The sequence below is a fragment of the Mangifera indica genome, chromosome 1 (assembly GCF_011075055.1).
Source record: "Mangifera indica cultivar Alphonso chromosome 1, CATAS_Mindica_2.1, whole genome shotgun sequence".
NCBI lineage: Eukaryota > Viridiplantae > Streptophyta > Magnoliopsida > Sapindales > Anacardiaceae > Mangifera > Mangifera indica.
Genome location: NC_058137.1, coordinates 14,922,090 through 14,934,830, shown reverse-complemented (window position 1 = coordinate 14,934,830; position 12,741 = coordinate 14,922,090). Strand labels below are relative to the sequence as shown.

The 12,741-nt window shown below is 31.3% G+C and overlaps 1 protein-coding gene across 1 annotated transcript; it reads left to right on the top strand.

Moving 5' to 3' along the window:
• The first annotated feature begins 682 nt into the window (after positions 1-682).
• LOC123222609 (cytadherence high molecular weight protein 2) lies at positions 683-6,119 on the top strand. Its single transcript, XM_044645468.1, has 8 exons — positions 683-839; positions 1,240-1,310; positions 2,579-2,707; positions 2,827-4,121; positions 4,228-4,342; positions 4,430-4,972; positions 5,069-5,134; positions 5,229-6,119. The coding sequence occupies exons 2-8, from the start codon at positions 1,284-1,286 to the stop codon at positions 5,871-5,873; spliced, it is 2,820 nt and encodes a 939-aa protein (XP_044501403.1). The 5' UTR covers positions 683-839; positions 1,240-1,283; the 3' UTR covers positions 5,874-6,119.
• The last annotated feature ends 6,622 nt before the right edge of the window (positions 6,120-12,741 follow it).

Here is a 12,741-nt window from a genome sequence, read left to right as displayed (position 1 = left end):
AATTCTCTAAAAATTTACATACTAAGAATTTTATAACACGTGAATAATCTAACTAACCAAATCAAACTCTTACTATTTAATAATAAAATAAAATATTTAAATAAAAATAAAAATAATATGAGTAATTATAATTAAACAAAGATACAATTATATGTAATTTATAAAAATTTCAATTTCATACTATAAAAATACAACATATAGTTATAATATCAGTAAGATTTTTAAAAAACACATATGTAATTTGTAAAAATTTCAATTCCATACTATAAAAATAAAACATATAGTTATAATATGAGTAAGATTTTTAAAAAACACATATATAATCAGAGTAATCAAATCAAATTTTTATTACTTAATAATAAAATAAAATATTTAAATAAAAATAAACTATAATAGGAAGAATTATAATTATATAAAAATACAAATATATGTAATTTATTAAAGTAATATTTTTTTAAAATATTCGTGTCAATTTGGATCGTATCAAATTACTTTCGTATAAATCTTAATACTATTTGATTTAATTTTAAATCATATCAAAAAACTTAACTCTAACCCTTTATATTTCGTATCATATCAAATTAATAGATCGTATTGAAAATGGGTAGTTGTTATTAAAGAAATTTATCATCTATAAAATTAGATTATTTAATTACTTTTCCAACATAAAATTTATAAAAGAAAATTAATAAAAAAAATGCTACCGTGGAGAGCGAAGTAATCATTCAAATAAACCACATAAGAAATCAACATTTTATTTTGATTTCAGCTTCAAAAATGTGGTTGTAGATTTATTGATCCTCGATTATGAAATTAGGGCTTTTTCTCAAATTCGATCAGTAAGTTCATTTTCGCTCTTTTATTTTTAATTTCTCGAATCTCGCCTCTCTTCGACAATAAAATTAGGTCGTTCATGTTTGTTTGCTGAGAAAATGTTGGAATTTTGTACGAATGAACTGATTTAAGTTGTTGATAATTGGCTGAGTTGACTCTGCCAGAATCACTGAAAATTTTTTCAGTACTTGGAAAAGTTTCCTTGTTAATTTGTTAGGGTTTGGTGTACATACTTCTTAGGTTAAATGCTTTTTGAAAAGCATTTTTTTTAAGATAAGTATTGTAAGAAATCTTTATGATTCAATTTTCATGCTTTTCTTGGAGCACAAGTTAACATTATTCTTTTTCTTCAATTATTATTCCAGCTTTTTCGGTTACATTGTAGTTAACCGTTATTGTTTTCAGAATTTTTTTAGGAGTCATTGAGAAGCAGTGGAAAAGGCGAGGCGATGGAAACTGAGAATGACGATTCACATGTTTGTCTTCTGAACTTCATATTTATGATCTTTAATGATTTTTTTATTTAATTTATCCAAAGTTTTTTATCTTTGTTTTTATTTGCAATGAGATGGATAATGAATGATTAGTGTGGAAATTTAAAAACGATGACAGGTGATGTATGCTCAAGTCAATATTATTTTTATTAAAATTTTTTTAATGTTGTGAGATTGTAGTATTTCTTTTAATGTTGATAATTTACTGAATTTTTCAATGAATGATGTATCACATAATTTGAATGAATGGTGTTACAGGGCCTTTATTTAATAAGGAAAAGACTAATTTTTGAAAGAATTTTAAAAATTTCAGATAACGTAAATTTGTGATAAATGTCATCAATGCATTTTATTTTAACTATTTTTTTTTTTCTCTGAAATTCTGGATCCTCGCTGAGTAACGTATCCAACTGGTAGAGTAGATATGTAGTGGATTTCTAAAACGTCTCTTAATTTAGTTGTCTAATCATTGTGTCTTACATGTGGACAGTCACTGCAGCATTTTGGGTAATTTGCAAATTATTTGAATAAAAATGTTTTTGATATGCTCCAATTACAATGTGATACACATTCCTAAATTCCAGTCATGTATTTCTGATATTCAGCTACTGAGTTTCAAAAATGTTTGTGTACCTGTTTTGTCCAAAAAGAAAAGATTCAGTGGATTTGAAGCAAATTTTATCGGATTTTAATTAATTCTTTTATTTTTTCCAATTTCGTGTTATTTGGTTTGTTCTCGCAGTTATCATTGGTTTTTAGCTCATGGTTCATTTTCAACTTTGGGATGTGTTTGATGAGTTTGTTGATTTGTTGAGGAATTCAGACAAAAAAAGAGCTCTGTATTGGAGAAGTTGTAGGCATGCATTCCTATAAATTGCTCCTTTGTCATGAGCCAATTTTAGTAAACATTTACTTGGTGATCAAGTGGCTATCAGAAATGGATTATGACAAACAATTAAACTTTAGTAAACTAAATTGCTCATTAGTTATTTCTATTCTGTCATTACCATGTCTGAACTTTTTGTGTGTATCATGGGTTGCTAACAGTTAGATCTGCTAATTCTAGTTTTATCTAATTCTCTCATTTAGTATCCTGCTCTACAAGAATGTAACAGGACTCTAGTATATGCATTTATGACAATTAGATATTATACAGTTCAGTCTTTGGCCATTGCATTGGTAACTCCTTAAGTTTGGTTAAGAAGATTGTTCTATTTCATGTTGAAGACAGAAATTATTACAATGTGCAGATATTGAAATTTGAGAATCTAATGATACTACTTGAAAGTTCTTTTCCATCCTTGCGCGTCCACAAGAGGGAAATTGAAAGACAGTTCAGCAAGCTCATGCACACCCCTGATCATCCTCCATATGCTTCTGTACTTGTTCCATCTTCTTATTTTAGACTTTTTGGAATGTTTTCATGATTATACTTTTCCCTGTTTTATGTTGGGTTAAACAGATTTGTGGTCCATATTTTGTGTTGTGTTTTACATAGATGATACAAAGGGCAATCAGAGAGCTGAATAAGTTGGGTGGTTCAAGTGAGGAAACAATATCAAAGTTTATCAAGAGAGAGTATGAAGATCTGCCCTTTTCACATGCAAGCCTATTGAGTCATCACCTACAGAAGCTTGTGAAGAAAGGAGACATTTATTGTACCTCTGTAAACTCTTATATACTTACAAATGAGAGTTCTGATTTTAGTTATATGTTGAAGAAGGAACAGAAACATTTGAGAAGGAGGTGTCAGAAGGGCAGGCAAAATGGCAGGCAGCATAAGGTCAAAAGAGTTAAATCACGGAAACAGAAAAAATTTGAAGAAAGTCGGGAGAAGACTCAAGTAAATGGGACAATAGGTAAAGAACTTGAAGAACAAAAGCCAGCAGAAGAACATATTGGACCAACTGGAGAACAAGAAAACGAAGGATATGCTGAATTAATTGAAAAACCCAATGAGATGGAAGAAATACAATTTAAAGTGAATGAAAATCAAGTTGAGGCTAAACAATACACTGAAGGAAATGAAGAACATAAACCAAAGCAGGACCAGCAGAAACAACAGCAAAAAGAGACGGATTTACCGCAAATTGAAGTCATAGGAGAAACAAGTGAAGTGTTTGTAGATGAGAATAATAACGCTGCAGATAATAATCATGCTGAAAATCATAATGGAGTAGCTGAAGTAGAACAGAAAGAACAGGATAAAGAAGTGATGGAGGAACAACAAATTCAAGTGCCAGCAGAAGGATATATTGGACCATCTGGAAAACCAGAAAATGAAGGGTCTGCTGAATTGATTGAAGAACATAGGGAGTTCAAAGAAATACAATCTAAAGTGAATGAAGAACAAGTTGAAGCTGAACAATGCAATGAAGGGAATGAAGAACATAATCAAAAGCAAGAGCGGCAGAAAAAACTGCAAAGAGAAATGGATTTACTGCAAATTCAAGTGCTGGGCAAAACAAGTGAAGTATTGGTAGAAAAGAACAACCAAGCTGAAGGAAAGAATCAGGCTGAAAATTATACTGGAGTGGCTGAAGCAGAGCATTTTAAGGAACTATATAAAGGAAAATTGGAAGAACAGTGTCATGAAGAACAGAAAAATGAGAAGCTTGAAAAGAAAAATAAAATACAAGATAAAAAAGGTGAAGCTAGCGAAGAGCAAGTCCAGTTACCAGAAATACAAATTGAAGGAATGGTGGAACTATTTAATCCACAGCAACAATTTAAAGTGACTGAAGAGGAGAAGAGGCTACAATCGGAAGTTTGTTGCCAGATCATTGATCTTAGGTGTTTCCTTTTTATACTAGTATGAATCCTAATTGCACTTGTTTTTTTCTTTATTTTCATTGTTGTTCTGATGGGTTTTTCTTTTCTTTCCTGGTTAAATAAATAGCAATATGTTTGTGCAATTTCTCAAGAAAGAGAAGGAAGAGCATGCCAGTATGAGCGGTCAAAATGATGCCACTAGTCAAAACGTGAGCCTTTTAAGTTCATTACATTTATCAAAGGTGAGTCTCTAAAATGGGTAACTGTATGTGTTAATTTTATTGAACTTGATGAACATGTTATGGTTATTTATTTATCTGAATTAATAGACAGAGCTGCATCAATTGTTGAAGAAGACTAACAAGGTAAGAGGGAAGCTGATGGATTCTTTAAAACTGAAAGTGTCACAGAATAATGAATCATATCCTAAAACGGAGTTGCTAGAGGAGCATGTGCTGCACTTGAAACCTTGCAAGGGACAACCACAAGAGGAGCAGCAGCTGGAGGCTTTTTCTAAATTGAAGGTTTCAGAACACCAGCCAAAAGCAACTCCAGCTTCAGAGGATGTAACTGAACTTCCTACTCACAAAAGAATGCCAGAAGTTGAAATAACAACTTTAGAGGAGCTGTTTTACAAGCAAAACAAACAAATAAACGTAACTCAAAAAAATGCACCTAAATCTCAACCTATATTGACCACAACTGCTTTGGATGTACCTTTTGATTCATCATGTCGCAAGAATGAAAACAAACACATGGCTAATAAAAGGACAAAAACAGTGCCAGAAGACAATTCCTTTACTACCGAATTATACAAGAAGTTTAGCGGAGATGCCAAAGCATTCATGCCAAAAATAGGAGAATCTTATATGGTAAAGTTTGTTGAGCAGCTTCACAAATCAAGACGTGGTAGCCCAGAAAAGCTACCCGAATCTCAACTTGTTACAAATTCTCTTAATGTATTACAGGAACTTAGCTTGGAGCATCAGCAGCAAACTACTTATGGTAATGAGGTTGAAGGACTTGAATATAAGGTAGAAATAGCGTTAGCTTCTAATATAGTGCTTATTAGCAAAGATGTATTTAACACCGTAGTTACTAACTGTGATATTGATGATTGGACACTAGCATCCACCAGAAAATTCAATTGAGGAAAATCTTTCAGAGCATGAAATAACAGCAGTGGAGAAGCAATTTCAACCACAGCAGCAAATGCCATCAAATTCTCAACTAGCCGCAGATACTTTAGTTGTAAAACGGTTGCAGAAGCAACATCAGCAGACAGGACCAACGCCATCCGAACGTGACCCAGTTCTTATGACTATTGAGTCTAATCATGATTCGACCCTTGGTTCGCTGAAAAAGTTGAAGCAAAAGTCAATCTCTTCAACTATCGCTTCTGTTCAGCAGGCAAACGATCAGCTGCAGCAGAGACAATTTTCTCCTCAAGGCCAGGGTCGTTCCCAGACTGCAATTAAGCAGAAAACCAGAGAACTATATCCCGTAAAGCTTCAGAAGCAAGGAAATGAGCAGCAAAAGTCTCGAGGCAGAGGGAGACCTCCTAAATTGAAGATGAATGAGGATGCCAATTTGGTTGGATCATTGGTCATAGGTCATCAGAATCACAATGAGGAGCAGCCAAAGCGTAGACAGCGAGGAAGGCCTCCAAAACCAAGATTATCTACAGGAATGGATGCATCATTGGCTCCACAGCATCCATGTAAGACAAAAACAAAAGCAGCAGCTAAAGAGTTGAAGGCAAGGATGTGCTGAGCTAATAGGGAAGCAGTTCTTAGCTGCAGCTTCAACTCTGAAAGCATAACATTTCCTTAAGGGCATGGTAGCAGTAAAATTTATTTTCTAGATTCAACTGCAGAATAAAGAGTCATTATCATGTTTTATTTGTAAGTTTAAGAGTTGGTTCTATTTCTTTGTTTATGGGTTCTTGGAGATTTATTTGTGGTGAAGACCGAATTGTTATTGCCTAGAAGAATGACTGAGAGAATTTTTGTTCCTTAATATTAACCCAAAAAAATAAATCAGAATGTTAAATTGTTAAGTTAGTAAATTGTACATATAAACGTGTGATAAATATTCAATTTGATGATAGGAACATACAAGTTAGCTAGGGGTGAGCAGTTCCTGTTTCCAGGCCATAATTTTAGAAAATTAGTTTATTTTATTAATAGGAACTAGTACAAGGTAGCTCAAACCATTGCCACCTACATCATCAATAGATTGTGCATTACAAGAAGCCAGAGTTGAACTTTCATCAAAACAGGCATTTGAGTTTTTGTTTTGTGCATGCGGATAACACATTGCATTGCATTGCATTGCCTCCTTGTGGGAAAAATACAGAGTCTTTGATGCTGTTACTTTCTTCTTCGTATCGGTAACCACCTAGCGTACATATTATTAGGACAAATTGATCACCAAGTTAAAAGATGAACAAATCTTAATTGCACACCATCAAGTAAAGTTTAACAGCTTCCCAAGAAAATAGTGATATAAAAGGATCTCATCATAATGTCTAAAAAGGACGGTACAGATTCACAATGTCACTGAGGTGTTCATTTTGCTGAGATATTGATGAATCCACTCTCAAGTTATTTTTTCTACCTGGACAAAAATATTCGAAGAAATTTAGGTATTTGTCCTATAAATTTTAAATATTAAATTTTAATAATAAATAAAGTTTTTCTAAATTAATTTCCCTTATAAAAGTGAATCTTATAATATTTTAAAATCAATAAAACTATATGTACCTATTTTTGAATATATAAATGGATACATATTTGATATATAAAATCATATGATTAGGTAATTTTGAATTAAAAATAAAATAATAACTAATTACGTGGTGACATAAATAAATATGTACTTATTTATGAACTCAAAATTGGTACGCATAATATTATTCTCTAAAAATAATTACTAACAATGTATAAACAACTCACCTTAGTTTAAGGAAAAATTGATAAATGGGTTTTAAAGTTCATAGAAAAGTCAAGAAATCAAGATCAGGAAATAATGGAAATAGTGATTTTAGGGTTTACAAAGAAGTTGAGCAATCGAGTTTAAGGGAAAATCGAGAAATCAATTTTAGGGTTTATAGAAAAGTTGAGAAAATTATTTATAAGGTAAAATGGAACAACGATCTTTTTTGTTTTTGATATATTGTAACAAAATGTCATTTAATAGTATCATTTTGTTCCTTAACAAAATGGTTATTTTGCTTTTTAATAAAATGGCCGTTTTGTTTTTTTTAAAAGATTAAAAAAAGGCGCCCAGCCAAGAACTTACCCTTTAGTTTTTGGATTGGCGTCTCATGTTAGTTTTAGTTCCTTAAAGAGGTAGAACTAAAACCTACTAGCACAGTGTCAATTCCACCACTTTGGGATCAAAACCAACTCTATCGAAGCCAATTTTGGATAAGAATTGAAATCAAAATGTCAAGTACTTGACAATTTTGGTTCCACTTGATTCTTTTGCTAAACCCTAATTTTTGGATCCATAAAACTACAATCCCAATCAACCAAGGTATTTTGACCCATTAATGAACAAACTATCACCTTCTATTCTAAACAAAGATCACATTTTTGTAAATTAGAGGTATAGGACCTACTAAGGATTAAGGTACATATGTTAAAGTTGTTAGGGTATGAAAGTTATATTTTCGTTACTATAATTACTCAAAATCACAAAATTCACATGATCTAATTTAACGTATCTTACATACACAAATGTCTTAGTCTTAAAATTCCAATTTTAGTGTTTGTGATCCATCGCTCCAATAGAGGTAGAAATATAACAACCATATTGAAATAAAGTACCCAACTCTTTTTTCTTTCGTTAAGAGAACATAATTTTTAGCTATAATAAAAGTCTATATCTCTCATATATGTCTATTTCACATAAACGTAAATTTTATCTTATGCAGTAGCTCTAGATTCCTAATTATTGATGTAAATACATACATATACATAGTATACATGAGATTATCAATGTTAATATAAGTAAAATAATTTTATTTATTAAACAATTGTTTTTATTATTTCATGAGTGCATTATACCTTTATGAGATAACCCTAATTGATACATCATGTAATCATTGTGGATTGAAGATTTATTCATTCTAGTTTATCTTCTTAATGTCGTGTCTATTGGAGTTTGTACTGCAAAGCTAATTTTCTCAGCAATATAAGTTTATGCTAAGTCATATTTATATAACCACAAGTGACATCCTTTATTTATTAGCAAACATGACAAGATAAATACCCTTTCATTTTTGGTCTTCAAAGTATTCAACCTCTGTTTTTAGTCTAAACACTTCTTGAGACTCAAAACTAACAATTCAAATTTCAAACCTAATTCATCTCAAATATTTTAATGTTTTCAAAGTTCGCTTAACTCCTATTGTATGTGATAGACTTTTTGTTAAGTCAGTAATGCATGGATTTTTATCAAATTCATAATTCGACAACCACCTGTATACAAACTAAATTGGCATCTAATAAGGTATTATGACCATCCAAACAATAAAGTATAAGCTATTGATTCTCAACCTTTCAATATACAGTTATCACATAATTCGATCTCTTTCTCATAAGATATCTCTTTAAGACTAAGACATAAAATTAGTGTTTATCTTAAGAAATCATCGGTATGCATGAATTAACTTTTGTGTCAATGACCGAGTAATATTAGATAAAGCAATAACTCAATTTTACTGTGGTTATAAATTTAAAAGGTTGTTGATATCCTGTTAATTGGTCTGTCTGAGATAATAGCTCTCGTGTTCGAAAGTAATAAATATTTTATTAGTCTATCATAGTGTTCATTCTTCTCTTAATATGATCAATTACCACCGTAATGACAATCTTTTCTCAATGACTATGTTAGGCTAGTATCAAACATATTGATCATTATACAGGACAGTCTAAGTGACCTAATATCAAAAAATCACAATACCACTATTTGTCAAACAATATATTCCATAAACATGATAGTAACTATCTATGTGAAATCCTCTTAACATGTTAGTTAAGTGGATATGCGTACACAACATGCACTTATGTGTTTCACCAAATTATCTTCAAATTGTTTTAACACGTGAGATCTATAATCACATTTTTGTAGGGTCATTTAATATTATAATAATTTTACCCATATTACATTTGCACTTGGTAAGGATAATATTAGAACTAGGAACATTTTTAGAATAATCATCTCATATAAACATAGAGTTCTCATGATAATTTGACATACATTAATCTACTCATTATTGTTCTACTATTATAAGGACATTTATCTATTCAAAACATTATAGATTAAGAAATAATGGTGGGTATCTTGATAAACCTTCAAAAGAAGATGAATAAGGTTTCATGTTTCTATAAGCTTTATCTGTTTGTAGTTTTGTGTTAATCTTCTTTTAGTTAGATTGAGTTTTAAGTTATCTCTAAATCCTCTTTAGATGTCCTGTTGTTTTTTTGTTAATATACACATTTACTTAAAAAAAAAAGAAAGAAATAATGACATTAATATTAATTCGAAAGTATGATTACAATTAATAACATAGTCATGACAAATGGCTATCCTAACAAATTCATGAGCTACGAAACCATATCAAAATAAAAGAAGTCTGGTAATTACACCACAAACTCATTTGGACAAAAAATAATAATAATAATAATAACGTAAGAATCTAATCAAAAGGCATTTTAGTAAGAGATAATAAAAGAACATGGGATGTTCATGGCTTCATAGAAGTGCATAACATGTTCTCCAATTTGTAGTAATGACTGAACTATAGCTAATTAAGATTTGATTGTCTGTTGTTTTTCTCCTGTAAAAGATAGTTCCCCGTTATGAATAAAATCATAGCAGTTTGATGTTTGTTTTTTCTGCAAAATAAAACAGTGTTTATGTTTGTTTTCTGCAAAATTTCATCTCTATATATTCTCAGTTTAACAAATTAAATGAAAGCAACCAAAATTTTATTTGTTGATTCTCTTGGCTCTTGTGAGAAAGCACTTTCCTAGAAAAGCGGCCTTCAGTTCATTACACTTGGACTCATTACTTTTTCTTATTTCAACTTTTTTTGCTTTAATCTTGTGCTTAGTATTCTTGACGTTTAATTTAATTTATGACTTTTTGTACCATTTAGCAGGATACAGAACAGATGTTGAATATTAAAATGACGACGGCCACCTTACTTTCGGAGTGGATATATGTACAGGCATATTCTCAAATTCAATTTCCCACCACCGCAACCGCCATCACCACAGTGATGAAACAAGTCTTGCCTTTTTTACTATCCCCACGTGCCAAATTTAATTGAATTTATTCGGCTAAAACATTTCAATAGGGGCCAGCCCACAACAGTTTCTGTAAAAAGTAATGTTAGATCAACCATCTTAACAGAAATGTTCGTTCTTTCACTTGTCATATTATTATTATTATCTTGTTAATTCCATCAACAAAGGACATAATTAAAATAAATAAATAAATAAAAGGCAGTAATTATTTGTGTGTGGGCGCAGTGGGAAAGAGCAAAGTGATTATATTTTATTTATTTATTTATTTATTTATAAGAATAAAATGCTGTCCAGATAATTCCTTCACAACTTGTACCTAAAATGAATAGGCAACAGCAAGCGCAAGTGCAACATCTCGGTAACTTCCTTTCCCATCCTTATCCCCAATTCCCAATATGAAATACCTCATTCCCTTCGTCACAACTTCTCATTCTTATTGGGTCAACATTCCTTAATGGACTTTTCACTTTTGGGAAACACCACTTCCTTCACATCATCTACTACCAATACAACAACTTCCCTCTAGACAAAAAATCTCATTTTGTGTTCTAGTAATGCATATTTAAAAACACAGGAAATGAAGAAAATGTCATTTATGTTAATAAAAAATGGAGCTGAGAGTGGTCAGGGCCAACGTCAAAGAGGGAACAACAATGGCCCACCTATATTAAGTTTAGAGACCATGCAATGCATTCAGTCGCATCTCAATTCATGACGTTTTGTGAAATACGTGTGTGTGTGTATCCGTTTGAACAGAACCCTTCTTTTTTTTTTCTTTTACACTCCGTTCTTGTTTATCCAAATAACGGGTCAAAGGGGAGACGGACAGACAACCTTCGTGTATAACTGTTCATCAAATCGCCTCCCCTTTAGTACTCAGCCATTTTTAGACCACAAACACACATCAAAATTTAAAAAAAAAAAAAATCAAAATAACCTTTCGTCGTTTTAGAAACCAATTATCTTGCAACTGAAAAAAATATTTAAAATTGATTATTCTAGGACTATTTTATTTTTCTGTCGATCCCTCAAAGTTGACCTAATACTTGCTCCTTTGAAATGGTGCTCCTGAATAAATCTAATATCACAATGCTTGGTTCCTCATTCTTTCAAAACCCAAAGCAAGATTTTGTTAAAAATAAATTAAAATAAGTTAATTTTTAAAATACATGCTTAAATGAAAAAATGAATAAAAATTTTAAAAACTATATATAAAAAACCCAATACCAGAAAAAAAAAAAATCAATTACCCACACAAAATAGAAATTATTAAACATACCCTCAAATTATAAAATATATCAAAAAGAAAACCTCAAATGTCGTTTGAAAAATATAAAATAAAGCTCATGTTTTCAATTTCAATCACAGTAAGTGATTTGTGTGATGACTATAAATCATGTATTGTGATCGGATCATTATAAATCTATTATTTTTATATTCAATTTCAATACCAATTGATTTTACATCTATTTGAATATAAAATTATTAACAAATTTAATCAAAATTGCAAAAAATTCAAAATATTTCATAAAAAATCTAAACCAATAAAACTGATACCGCAAACATTCTAAATCTACATCAAAATATTTAAACCTCTATACTATAAGTTATTAAATATAATAAGAAATGATTTAATATTTCTATTTTTTTTTCCTTTTTAAAATTGAACATACTTGTCGGATTTGATAAGTGAACATTGCACACATGGTGAGTTTCGGGCATGTGGGAAAATTAAAAATTAAATTAAGACTGTACCGTCCAACACCTAGAAGTAATTTTGGTCTTTTTTTTTCTCTTTCCCTTTTAGTAAATTATACTATTTTTAACATTTAACGGCGGAAAAAGTCACTTTGTTATCCTATTAGTGATATCGTGAATGTAAAAAAAGTAACGTGGCAGAGCACAAGTTAAGCAACAAAAATCCCAAAGTGGAGCGAAACGCATAGGATCAAGTGTTGATCAAGGACGAAACAACGGCAGTCAGCGGTAACCACAAGACGTTAAGCCGACGCCGACCTCTAAGTTAAACAACAGAAAGAGACAAAGTTGGTGACGGAAGCAGTGACAGAAAGAAGGCAAAGTGGGACACACACATGTGTCAATAACCAATAAAATATGACACGTGTCCATTTTCCAAAGGCTGCGGTCAGGTTCTCTGTGAAAAGAAAAAGAAAAGGGTAGGTTCTTGTTCCTCCCCCTTTTTTATGTTCCTCACCCTCTCCACGTTTTCTTTCTAGTGAGCAATAACACAGGGGCAGGGCAGGGCAGGGGCCCGCCACCTGCACGTGACTAAATTACCATTCTTGAGTTAAACCCCTCCT